Source organism: Glycine max, chromosome 18 (genome assembly GCF_000004515.6).
Source record: "Glycine max cultivar Williams 82 chromosome 18, Glycine_max_v4.0, whole genome shotgun sequence".
NCBI classification, from domain to species: domain Eukaryota; kingdom Viridiplantae; phylum Streptophyta; class Magnoliopsida; order Fabales; family Fabaceae; genus Glycine; species Glycine max.
In genome coordinates, this window is record NC_038254.2 from 55374206 (window position 1) to 55387894 (window position 13689).

At 30.3% G+C, this 13689-nt stretch overlaps 1 protein-coding gene across 1 annotated transcript; it reads right to left on the reverse strand.

Moving 5' to 3' along the window:
- Nucleotides 1-6296: 6296 nt before the first annotated feature.
- Nucleotides 6297-13325, reverse strand: LOC100807680 (serine carboxypeptidase-like 25). The gene is made up of 8 exons (XM_003552518.5): nt 12824-13325; nt 10976-11179; nt 10144-10319; nt 8974-9261; nt 8240-8370; nt 8041-8136; nt 7520-7625; nt 6297-6658 (listed from the first exon to the last, which is right to left on the reverse strand). The coding sequence occupies exons 1-8, from the start codon at nt 13080-13082 to the stop codon at nt 6515-6517; spliced, it is 1404 nt and encodes a 467-aa protein (XP_003552566.1). The 5' UTR covers nt 13083-13325; the 3' UTR covers nt 6297-6514.
- Between the last annotated feature and the right edge of the window lie 364 nt (nt 13326-13689).

A 13689-nucleotide genomic window follows, 5' to 3' on the forward strand; every position in this document is an offset into this window, starting at 1 on the left:
ATAACAGTATATCCAAAAAAAGAAGAAGCAATTTATCCTTTAAAAATATTGAAAATTTTCGTACTGGTTCTTGTTCTATTTGGTTTGTACGACTTTCACCTTTTCTTGTTTAATATTTTTTTTCCTTACATTATTGGACGTCTCTGTATTTTATTTATTTATTTATAGTATATATACTTTGGAAAAACATAGTTGATTTAGATAATTAGACATTAAAAAAGAATTCTTTGAAAGTGAATTTATTTTTAAAATAAGTACATAATGTTCTTTTTGTCTTTAAAATCAACATATTAAAAGTAAGATACAAATTAAATCATTTATCAATATATAATTACTTATTTTTAAGAATGAACACAGCTTAAGAAAAATATTTGAATGCACTAGTAAGATACTAACCTAGTATTATTCTTTTATTGACTAAATATTATTCTCTTCATTTTTCATATTATTTGTTTTTCAAACAATACATATTTTAAAGAAATTTATTAGATAAAATAATTTTTAATAAAAAAACTTAGAATGTAGTTATAAATTTATTTGAATATTTAGGTGAAATAATGTTTTAAAAATTGCCCATGGCATGATATATCTAAACCAATTCAATAGGTTGATGCACGAATTTCTTCTACTACTGCTGTGCTTTTTTACTTAGACCCTTGTCTTTTCCTTGGGGGGAGTTTTTCTTCCTCTGACAACTTTTGGTTAGGTTAGGTAATAATAAATATTTTTTTTTCTAAATTTGGATAACTTTCTTGATAATAAGAAAAGACAAAATGTTAATCAGTAGTAAGATCATGAGAAAAAAAAAAAAGGGATGTGTATTTATTTGACATGGATTTATTTGATTCGTGCAAGAGTGTGTCAGTACGTACACTGATGCACTTATAGTATCTCCTAGCACTATAGTATTTTTCTTAAAAAATAAAAAGTCATAAATATAATATTTTCACGACGTGTTGTAGCGCTAACAAGAGTGAATGTGATGGTGAATAATTTGGACGGCACGAATTTAATAATAATAAATAGATAATAAAGAAGGTAGCATTATTTTTCTTTAAAGTATATAAACCGTGAATCACAAAATTATTTGATATCTGGGCTCCATTGCTGCTGTATCGGGCTCCTTTTCAATAATTTCCTTTAAATCAAATCAACACTCCCTTTCCATATTGCCTGATTTATTGCCGCAGAAAATAAGCACACACGTGCATGTTCGGTTTGAGGTTAAGAAATTTATTTTCTATTTAGAATTCATTTTGGATATAATTTATATATTTGGTTTCACATTAAAAAAAAATAATTTTGTGTTAAACAATTTGAATAGTTTTTATATTTGTCCCAAAATTTTATTAAATTTTACTTATAAAAAATCATTTAAACAAAAACTATATCACTTCAAAATTAATTTTAACCAAAATTAATTTTATTTAAAATCAATTTTATCAATGTATATCTAAACACAAAAATAATGACCTTCAATTTGCACCCAAGTATAAAAGAAAGAAAGTTAAAATATATTTTTCACCGTTATAAATATCAAAAAGTTCGAAAGTCATTCCTAACAAAATTTAGGATGTTTTTTGTCCTCCTAAAATTGAAATGTGTTGTTTTTTAATTTGGAGTTAATTTGTTGGCAAGTGTAATAAAATTGTCACACTAATAAAGTATAAAGTATTTGGAAGTCCGAGTATCGAATCCATAAAGACTTTGTTTTGTACCTAGATTAATGCAAAACCAATTTATAAGCAAGAGATAAGAAATTTAAAATAACAGATAAAGATAGATAGTAGATAACATAAAAATTTAAAGATAAAAATAAAAGATAAAAAAGATAAAAGATTTAAATTAAAAGATGATAAATATTAAAAAATAGAAGATAAAAAAAGATAGATGAGAAAAATACATAAAGTTCTAATTCTAGATGTTTGCTTTGATGCATGGGCATAATTCAATCACTTTATGTCTAACAATGATTTTATTAAGATATCTCTTTCTTTTAGTTCTGTTAGAAATTACTTTCTGTCGAGCGACTAATCTCTAAAACTGATGCATGTAGAACTTTTCGTGTATTTCTATTAAAGATTACCCTCTGTCGAGCACCTAATTCCTAAAGATGATGCAAGAAAGAATGATACATGAAATTAAAATAAGAAATGATAATATGAAAGAAAACACTTGTTTGCATTGATAAATATGAAGTGTACAATACATCTTTTGGCTTTTTAGGTCTGTCAGACCCTAACTAAGGGTTTAGTCTCTCATAACCACAAGGAGTCTTACACTTAAAGAAGGGTATAGAAATTGATGGAGGAGAAGGGATGGAAAAAAGACATAAAAAGAAAGATTTCCCCAATTAGAGATAATCAGGCTTAGTATGTATTCATTATAGCTCTGAGTCTCTTGGGTTGTGTGTGGTGGTCTTTTTCCTTTGACTTGACTCCCTTTTTATAGTTGCTAAAGTGGATTTGGGCTTGCGTACTCACGCTTAGCACGCTCTCCTTGCTTAGTGCAAGTACCAGTTTTCGCACTTAGCGCATGCTGCGCGCTGAGCGCGTCTTGGGCTGGGGCTGATGCTCAAACCTTCATCTTTTTTTCGTATTTTCTGCATCTTTTTGCTTTTAATCCCTCCATTTTTTATATCTACAAACCATAAACAAAAAATATCAATTCCTATCATTTAATCCAAAAACAACTGTTAAATAAATATTTTTAAAGATATTTTCAATATATTTTTATTATAAAAAATGACTCATATTTAGCAGTTATCAGGAGTCATCTTGAATGAATCCGAGTCTGTGACATTTTTCAAAACTTAAATTATAGGCTAAAATATGTTTTTTTGTCTCTATAAATATCAAAATATTCGAAATTTGTCTCTGCAAAATTTTGAGTCTCTTTTTCGTCCTCGAAAAATTAAAATTTGTTACTTTTTTGTCCAAACATAGGTTCGAGTAGATTCAAGCCTGCATGTATTAAGCTTTGTTTATGGTTACGCCAGCAATGTACAGACCAAAGCTACCATTCCAAATGCATAAAAGACAGGACCCCCGTCTCTTTGAGCTCTATTTTTCTGAATCAATTATTGATGAATGAGTCATTTCTGACTTAATTGAAGAAATAGTTTTATTTAGAACGTAAATCGCTCTTGTGACATGCTATCTTTCCCCTCTTCATTCCCAAGTAAAGGGTGAGTCTCATGTTTTTGTGGATCGTGGTCTCACGCACTAATCCCTACAAGTGCTCGTAGTAGGCCACTCTTTCATTGGTTCCATTGATAACTATGAGAGTGACTTATTTCTCAGGGTTAAAAATCGCCACAAAATGAAGAAAAAAACCTACAAATTTGTAAATTCCTCTTCCATGACTTTTTTCATCTTCTCTATGGACTAGACTAATATGAGAGATAGGTGAATTCAGAAGTTAGGTTGTTGAGTTTGTTTGCGACATTTGATTTCGATAAAACATTAGAATTTGTATTCGTAATGTTAAGTTTGAAAGTAAAGGTGTTAGGTTTTTGTAAGAAAGAGAAATTCAAAGAAGAAGATGATGATGACAAGGTTAATAAGGTAGTGTTGACCATTTCAATTGAACAAAACATTAAAAAAAGAAAAAGAAAAAAATGTCTTTTTAAATTAGAAAAAGATGAAAAATTTAGGGAACAAGGAGATTAGGAAAAAGGAATTTACAAATTTGTGGGGAGATGGGTTTTGTATTTTTGTGATGGTATTTAACCCTAGAAATGACCCACTCTTATAATCATAGAGTGACACATGGGTTTGAATACCAGAACCTACATTCGGGTTAAAAAGTAACATATTTTCATTTTTCAAGAACAAAAAAATACTCAAAATTTGATAGAAACAGATTTAGAATATTTTGATGTTTATAGGGATGAAAAACATATTTAATTTAGCCAAGAAATAACTTTGGTCAATATGTGATTTTAAAGTCCTATGGTTACAAGTTTGACATTTGTGGTGTTGGTATTGATGGATTACTGGATGCCACTAAATGAAACAACCGAAAATCTATTCTAAATGAACATTGATAGTGGATAAAAAAACTTCTTAATTTGGCAAAATGTATTTTCTAATATTTTCAAAAAAGTAAAATGTCATAAGGTATTACAAAATATATAAAATATGTTAAAAGAAATTTAAAATACTTAAGTTTCTTGAAATTATAATTGTCCTCTATACATTTTCATTCTTTGAAAATATTCTATGATTTTTTATGTTAATACTATCAAGTAATTTGAATTCTTTATTATTTTTGTTTCAATAGAATTTTTTCATTTTTTTCATTCTTCTTAATCCTTAAGCAACCCATGTCAAGAGAGACTATTTATTTGTGTGATTCTTGGAAAAATAACTTCATAACCTTATCTAAACGTTTTAAGTAATTTGAAATTGTATCTTTCGAGATTTTGTTTAATCAATCTTTCCTTATCTCTTATCTTTATTATTGTTTTTAATATAATATATTATTATACTAATATCTTTTCAAAAAATATAAGAATCTAGTATATTAAAATAATTTAATTTATTTTTTCCGTTACTAAAATATATATTTAAATAATCTTTATTTAAATAATTATTGAATTATTTTTGAGATGTTACATAAAACTATCTTTTATGCAATGTGATATGTGTTTTGTTTTATTACTGTAACAATATTAAAAATTAGACTAAATGATTTGAACGTGGAACATGTAACTTTTGTATTAAATTTCTTATGTTTATTTAAACTTTAGGTTAAAAAAATCCAATGAGACAATATATAGTTTTTTATGGGAGTAATTTTTTTTATATACATTAACAAATAAATAAAAAAATCTGACCAGACATAACGTGCATCCGCTAATGCGTGTCTACATACTCTTATAAAATAGTTACAAATATAATAGTTTTTATAACTTGTGAAACAGTGTTAAATTTAATTTTCTGTTATATTTAGTATGAAAGGTCCCAGATGCAATTATTCCGGACTAGGATTTTTCTAGGGTTTAAAGTTGCCTAACCACAACAAAAGTATGTGTAATCTATCCTACTCATATACCTTGTACGCTTTATATAAGTTCTTAAGGCCTGATATTATCATATCCTATTTCCTTAATTATAGGATAAGATATGATATACTCAAAAAGATAGTTAAGATGTGATGATAGAGGTATATTTTATATATAACTAAATATGATAAGATATTTAAAAACATATTTAATGAGAGAAGATCTTAATTTTCTCGGATTTGACCTTAGCTTGTATCACCGGATTATTTGTGTGGGAACAAATTGGTCGGTGACCGATTGAAGTGTAAGATATTGAGTTAGATCAATCCAATACCAATTGGAGGATACACAATCCTTTAGTTTGGAGTGTTTTGCACAAAGAGACTGAAACATAACTTAAAAATACTGTTGGGTGGGTTTGGCCTACCACAGGCCGAAGAGTACAATGAAAAAATTAAAAATAATAATATCAGTTTTTAGAATTAAATATATTTTTAATCTCTCAAAACAGAAAAATATTTATTTTTAGTTTCACAAATTTAAAACATAAATTTTCTCTCCACTATAGTGAGAAATAGATGTTCCATGAACTAACTTTATTAAGTATGTTGAACACTATTGTGACTAATAGATTGACAGTTCATCACGAGTCAAAGGATGGTTTCTTATCCACGGAGCTGAATTCTAACAACAGAAATTGCAACCCTTCAAACAAGTCAAATTTGTTTGTATGATATGCAAAATATTCTTTGACTTAATCTAAAATGAAAATAACTAGCCATAACAATTGCAATGAGGATTGTTATGGGTGGTAAAACGGGCTTGCCTAGCTAACCCATTTTTTTAAGCCGGTCAGATAGATCACAATATGTTTTGACCAACAAAAAATGAACTCTTTGAATTGGGCATTTTTTTTTTCTAAAAAAGAAGTTATGATTCAAGATTTAACCTTTATTTTGATATGAAAGTGGTGTTGTATTTAGAATCTAATATTTTAATTTTAATTAAAGAAATGATTTTCTTCAATCATTGTTTTAGTTTTTATAATTTTTTTGGTCGTTCAGTCTACCAACTTTTCAATCCACACCCTTAAACAAACTAAATTGCATTTTTTCAGCTCATATCAAAATTAGGCAAACTGGGCCAAAATAGATCGACCTGGCTCGTTTTGCTTACATCCATTGGGAATCTAGCCACAAGATATTTTATCTTTCCGTCTTATTATAATTAAATTTAAAATACTAACTAAAAGATTATAACAGGCAAAAAGAAGAAAAAAAAATGCACATTTTAGAATTTATAATCGACACTTTCTCTTTCCACCAACCCCTTTTGTTAATTTGTTGACAACGAAAAATGTCATAAACTTTGTTCAGAACGATAACAAACAAAGCAATAGAAATTAGCACCTCTAGACTTTTACACTTGTTTCCGTCTTTTTTAATTTCCTTTGTCATTCTTTTTTTTTCCCATCCTTTTTCTTAACACAATCTGAATTTTGCTTTTCTAGGACTTTGGAAGAGGCTTTCCTTCAAGGAATGATTTGAATAACTGAAGTGCTGCTCTTGGCTTGAATAGTGGCACTTCATGCCCTGCTCCTCTCACTGTCGCGAATGTTACCCCTTCGTACACCTCTGTCCACCCTCCAACCTTCACGTTGCAAAACCCATAATTGAATTAACTTACATAATTTTAGGTGTGAATAGAATTTTCCATTTCCATATAAAATGTACCCTTATATTATATATAGGAAAAAATACACTTATCTCTCACGATATCCTCTTAAATGACATTCACACTCTCTAGTTTTTAAAAAAAAACACTCACCTCCCCTAAATAAAATCAAAGAAGGGGTTGTGCCCCTTATTTAAACAAGGGATGTGTGTCACATCATTAAATAATGTTATACAAAGGTGAGTGTCTATTTGAAAGTCAGAGAAAGTGTGCGTGTCATATATATATATATATATATCCCCATGTAGTACCATTTAAGGACCTAATTTTACTATGTATAAGATAAGATTTGCCACATAATTGCATCCTTTTTATGTTGGGCCAAAACGTAGTTCCGCTTCACAAGGGTGAATGAAGTTAAGTACGGGCAGCAGCTGTATGTATTAACAAAGTGAATGTACTAGGACTCTAGGACACTAGAACCTTTACACTTTAAGCAAGTTCAACATTTGGCATCAGGTGAAGATTGATATATAGACCAGAAATGTTTAAACACTCTAGGACTCAAGGACATTAATTAATGAGTAAGGAGTGCAAGAGTCCAATCCATTATCCATTATAATTTGATGTTTATATATATATAAAAAAATCTTATTTACCATGTGCCAAAGTGTCCCATTAGAGACTCAGAGTAGCTCTATTATAAATCCTAGCTAGCTAGATAGCTAATAGCAATAAAACTACAGTATATAAGACACACGGCAATAGCAACTAAGTAATTTAGTAATACTACTACATATATATGAGAGAGGAAGAACAATTTTCAAATGCACTCACCTGATTTTTGACATACCAAGGATACCATGGTATTTTAGTTGACAACTTAAGCTGGGCAAGGGCATATCTTGTTGCTGTGACAGGCACCACTGAGTCCACGTCCCCACTGTATTAGCAAAAAAGTGTCAAACATAATTAATATGCATCTACCCATTAATCATTGATTTGGATCCTCTCTAGCCAGCTGCACTATCTCGTGTAAGAGAAAAAGAGACATTGAGGCTATTAATGAGACTTGCTAAAACATTTAGACGCAATTCTTAACATGCTTTTCGTACCGTTCTCTAATTAAAAATTAAAAATTCGAGTTTCACTCCAATATCTTGTAAGGACTTTTCAGTATTATGTAGATTATTAAAGTGAAACTCTAACTTTAACTAAACAACAATATTGACTAAAAGTATAGAAGTATTTAAGAAATTGCATCAGTTTTTTTATACTTATCCCATGTTTCTTTCCCTTTCTAGAACTAGATGGTACACGAATAGGAGAGCTATAAATTAATGCATTTCAAAACCAACCTGAACACCCAAACTCTTATTCCGTGAGCTATCAATTCTCTATAAATTGGAAGAACAGATACATCAGTATCATTCCAGTTCCGATTCAAAACCTCGCTGGATCAAATGAAAACCAACATGATCATCAATTAATCAACCCTTTGTACATGATAACTCATTTTGCAATTAAAACTTGAGATTCAACCCTTCATAAACTAACCTGCAAGCAGTCCACCTATAAGGAATACCGGTTTTGTTGGCATGGAGTGCTTTCTGAACATCAGGCCTGTTGTAGTAAATCTCTGCATACTTTTCCGTACATGGATCATAACCAGACCAATGACTAAAATCCTGAGAATAAATAAATTTTCCATAAGCTCATATCAACAAGATTATTGTCTCATATATGTAGCAACAATATCATATGAGAAACTTTAATGTCAACAATTTAATCTCACGTAAATAATCAAAATTAATTAACTTTTATCTTACGTAAAACTGCCAATGTGTTCGTACTTATTTTTTAAAAGGTATACATTATTACTACGTCACAACAAACTTTTTTTTTTTCTTTTGACAAATGTCACAACATTTTATTTATTAATATTTAAATTTGTAATTTAGTAATATACCTTCATGTACATTTTTCTTTTTTGGTGATCAAGATATCTTTATGAGAGACAGAGACCAATTCTCTAAGATATAGTTATTTAAGGAATCAACCTCTTTTAACATGGTTTTTCATATATACAACCCTGAAAATCAAATCTCTGATCACACATACTTAAGAGACATGGTTATTTGTTAACCATATCATACTATGAGGTTGGTTTCATGTACTTTTTTTGAATACTAACATGTTCCTTCTTAAGAGAAGATGTGACAAGACATAATTATAAAAAAAAAAAATTAATTACAGTGGCAGATAGCAGTAGTGGATGGAAAATTAAATACCACATGGGGTCGGTGAGGTAAACGCATGGTGCGGCGGTTGGCAGAGCTACTACTACCATCAGAGTTGTTGCATGGAGGAGCATAGATGTTGTACTGATCAATATTACCAAACTCTTGATCCATGGCATAGCTATACACAGACTCACACTCATCAGATTCCTTCTGCCTGTGAAAATCACATGTACTCATTAGTTGCCGGTAAGTCTGGTCGGAGATCATAGCATGGCTCCACCAATACGTCACTGTGCCCAAGTTATCATAGTAGTTGTCTGTCACTGCATTTCCTACCTGCATTGCATCATTAATATTATCAAAACTTCACCATCAATATTCTCCTCCTTCTTATAATACCATCTTTAATCTTTTACATCTTATCTTAAAATGTCAAAATATCAGTGCCTCTAGACTCATGTATAAGCAAACAAACTATCATTCCTAAAACATCTTTTATTTCATTCTAGTTCTATTTTCAATATCTCTCATTTCTATACATGATAACAAGTTTCAATGAAAAATATTTTAGAAATAACTTTATTTTTAACTTGAGATTAAAAAAATTAAATAATGTTGGCTAATTTTCATAAGCAATGTGAAATTAAATTAGTTTTGCTTATATATGAATTCAGGAAGTACATTTTAAGTTGTTAAAAGTGGTAATTTACTTTATAAAGTCTCACGTTGGACAAGTAAAACGAAAAATATTAATAATATACTCTTTGATACACTCTTTTAAACACATTCTTTAAAATTTTTTGAAAATTACAAAAGATAATGAGTCCTATATCATATTTAATGACTTTCTTGTAATTTTATAATTTTCAATAAATTTTAATCAATGATAAGATATGTGTTAGAAGGAGAGTGTTAGAGAGTATATTGCTAACATTACTCCAAGTAAAATATATAAAAGGATAGAGAAATTAAAACCAATTAGTACAATATTTTGTGGATGTTACAACCTCCTATGCAAGTCCACATTAACCTATGAGACTTGCACTTCAAACAAAAATATTTACTACACATTTGTATTTTGATGTAATGTACTGTAGTAATAAATAGTTTTTCCTTCATTAGAACTTACCACTTTTATATACTTAAAATGAATCTTATGTACTGAAGTCAATAAAGCTGTTTATGATTATAAATGCAAAAAGAGAGTTGAGGGTTTACCATGATTCCTTTGAGATTGATGGGGTGCTTGGTTTTTGCGTTGTAGGTCAAGATTTCCTTGGCTAATTGAGGAACATAATGGCCTGCATAGCTCTCTCCAGTGATATAAAGTTCCCGGTTTTTGTAACGAGGGAATCTTTCTAGCCATTGTATAACAAATTCCAGAGAATCTTGAGCTGAACAGTGAAGTGAACACATAAGCATACAAGTATAGGATTCATTAGTCATAGCAAAAAAATAAATAAATAAAATGGTTCCAACCATATTGCAATTCAATACATGAAAATATGTTTAAGAAAAGCAAAGAAAATGACATGGTAAATATCACAATTCTTTTTTGAGACTACAACATTTTGATGCTAATCAAGTCAAATGGATAAAAAGAAAAATTGAACTCTAGCCTACATATCTAGGTGTTATTTTCAGCTGAATCACGTTTTGGAAGTTTCAATTACGATCACGATAAATTTTTGTACTGAAGCGAGAATGCTACAATCAAGTACAAATGTGACTTGTTTAAAGAGGTACGTGGTTGGTCCATACATAAATTATTATGTGATGAACGTGGACCACCAAAATTGGTCCATCGTTATCAATTGGCAATTATGTTCGGGGACACACATATCAACTCATCATAATAATAATGTTAGAAGTAGTAATTTAATTTGCTGAACCTCGTCCATTCAACTGCTCAATTTCTATCACCAATTATAACATGCTCATCTTTATTATTTTCCATGGCCTACCAAAAAAAAATCATCACCAAGAAACATATATGATCCGTGAAGGGTGGAGGCAATTAATGTGGGGACGGGAGGGATGTGGGCCCTACCGGTGCGGCGGTCACCGGTGTTGAGGAGGTCAGAGGAGCGGTTGGCGTAGGAGAAGCCTACGCCGGCCGGAGCTTCCAAGAACAATAGGTTGGCCACTGTGTTCCACGAAAACTTGTTAATGTATAGCCCAGAAGCTGTTTTGTTTATTCTAAATGGGCCAATCTCTTCAGATGCTCCATATGCCACTGATGAACATCCTGGACCTAATTTACCACAAAAATTATTGCACACTTAAGTTAAAAAAATGGATCTAAAAGTCAAAACATTCTAATATAAATAAATTGAATAATGAAGTATAAAGTAATGTTAAAAAAATAGCTGGTTTTAGCCTGTTTATAGTTAAAAATATAAAAATGCATTCCATACTTAACAGATAAAACAGTAAAAGATTTACTTAAAGAATATGGTAAAATGCATTCTAATAAGTGTACTTACAATCAAGATAGTGGTTAAGATACTAAATGAAAAAGTTTTTTTTATAGAAAAAAGTTGTATTATAAAGTGCTATTAAATCATTTCTACTCTAAACATTAGTAATAGACTTCTAATGTAGTACAGTAATGTTCAATAAAAGATTTTATTGATTACTAGTTGCTTAATAACAAGACCCATGTTGTTTTTATTACTAGTAAAAGTTTTTCTTATATTTATTTTAAAAAATGATTTAAAACAAGTTTAAATAAAGTTCAATTAAATGCTTATAGATGTGCATTTTAGAAAGGCATAGGCATGCATTCTGCTACACACTAGTATAGGGTTGTATTGATGGTGTGCCAATGCCAGCTGACAAGTTGCATAACAGAACCTTAAATAATGGCTCTGAGGCTACTTAATCATCAATGAGGCTGGTTTTTAGTTGCTTTCAAGCATTAAGTGTCATGCGTGTGTATGCGTGCGTGTATATGAGAGAAAGATAAAAGAGAGAGAGAGAGGCCAGAAGTTCACTGTGGCCTTGTGCGTGTATGTTGCTTTGTACCATTCATCGTTAGTTAGGTCATCATTCCAAGCTATCCATTGCCATTTGCCAACCCACTCATGTGGGCTCTACGTACACTTTCTTTTGTTTCTTTCACGGTACAAAAATTCAATGCATTTCTACATCCAATTTCATTTTTAAATTTTTCATTTTCTCTCCCTTAATTAAATTAAATATAATGACACACTGTAATGCAAGTGTAACCCCCCCAAAAAAAAAATCAATGAGACAGCAGGCTTAATTAAAGAAGCCATTGCAAAAATATAAATAAAAAGTAGTAATTAAGCAACACGGAAAAGAATAAATGTTTTGCATTGCCAATAGGCGGTATTTAAGGAAAATGAAATGAAACGTATCATTAATTAAAGATGCAAAGAAAAATATTTAAGAGGTTCAAAAAAAGATAGTATTTGTACATTCTGTATTTTTGTTGACTAGTGTATGTCGGTAGCAGAATAGTATTAGCTGTATTTTACACTGTTTCTTAGCGTTACTAATTAAAAGCAAATGGATTAAAATACCAAATAGGAAGCAAAGTAAACCATAACACTAATCTATGGGCTATATAACAGTTGATTAAAAAAAAAGCGATATAACAGTGACTTTAGGATTATTATAGACTATTAAAAAATACTAATGAATTTGCATGCAATTGCTCTCACTTAATCAAAATGCATGCTAAAGTAACTTTGGTGTGTGTGTGAAGAAGAAATTATTAGATAATCTCAAATCATTACATATCTAACTCTATGAAAAAATTTAAAATACTTAATTATATGTTATATAGAGATTAGTAGAGACATGATGCTTCCAGACAATATAATAATAATAATTTATGAGATAAGGGAGTTGAGTAGATATAAGTTCTAACCTCCATTGAGCCAAATGACCAAAGGTTTGGTGAGAGGATTTTGGGCAGCTTCAGTGAGCCAGTAAAAGAGAGCTCTACCAGCAACCTTGTTAACAGTAACATAGCCAGAAAACTGCTGAAATGACACTTTTGGCTGACCAGGGAGTTCCAAAATCCTATCAGCAGCTTCTCCTCCTCCTTCTGCTTTAGCAAACCTGGCTCCAACTAAGACCATAAGCAACAAAATCACCACATGAGCAAAGATCTGTCTTTGAGCCATGACTTGGTGTTGGTGGACTTAGTGAAAATGAAGAAAAAGGATTATGAGTATGACCAAAGTGGTATATGGCTTAAGAGAAAAGAGAAAAAAAAATGTCTCACTTGCTGGTTGTCAATGAGGGTGAAGGTGTTAAGCGTTAGTGTACTCTTGGGAGGATTAAATAGGAGAGAGAGCATGAGGGACAGGGGGAGGGGGGAGTTATGAGTGTCATAAACAACTTTGGCTCATTAGCTACAAACCAATTTTTTGTTCAAAACACTATTTTGGCCCTATTTTGTGTAGCTAGTACTATACTAATTTTGGTTTTTCTTAAATCCAAAGAATGTAGATACAGAAACTGTAGAGGAAGAAAAAATGGTGTTTGAAAAGGTGTCAGTTGGTTACACCTAGTTGAGGTTAGGTAAGACTTTGGAGTTTCAAACTTTCAATAAAATAATTTTATTTGTGGAAAATATGAAAATTATCAATAATTTAAGCTTAATTAGGGGACTAAAAATGATAAGGAGGCTAAAAATATAAATACATCATAATTTAAAGGGTCTTACTAAGGTAGTTGCACTGGTTAAAAGATTCAAAATATTATATATTTTTTGTCCCAAAATAAATG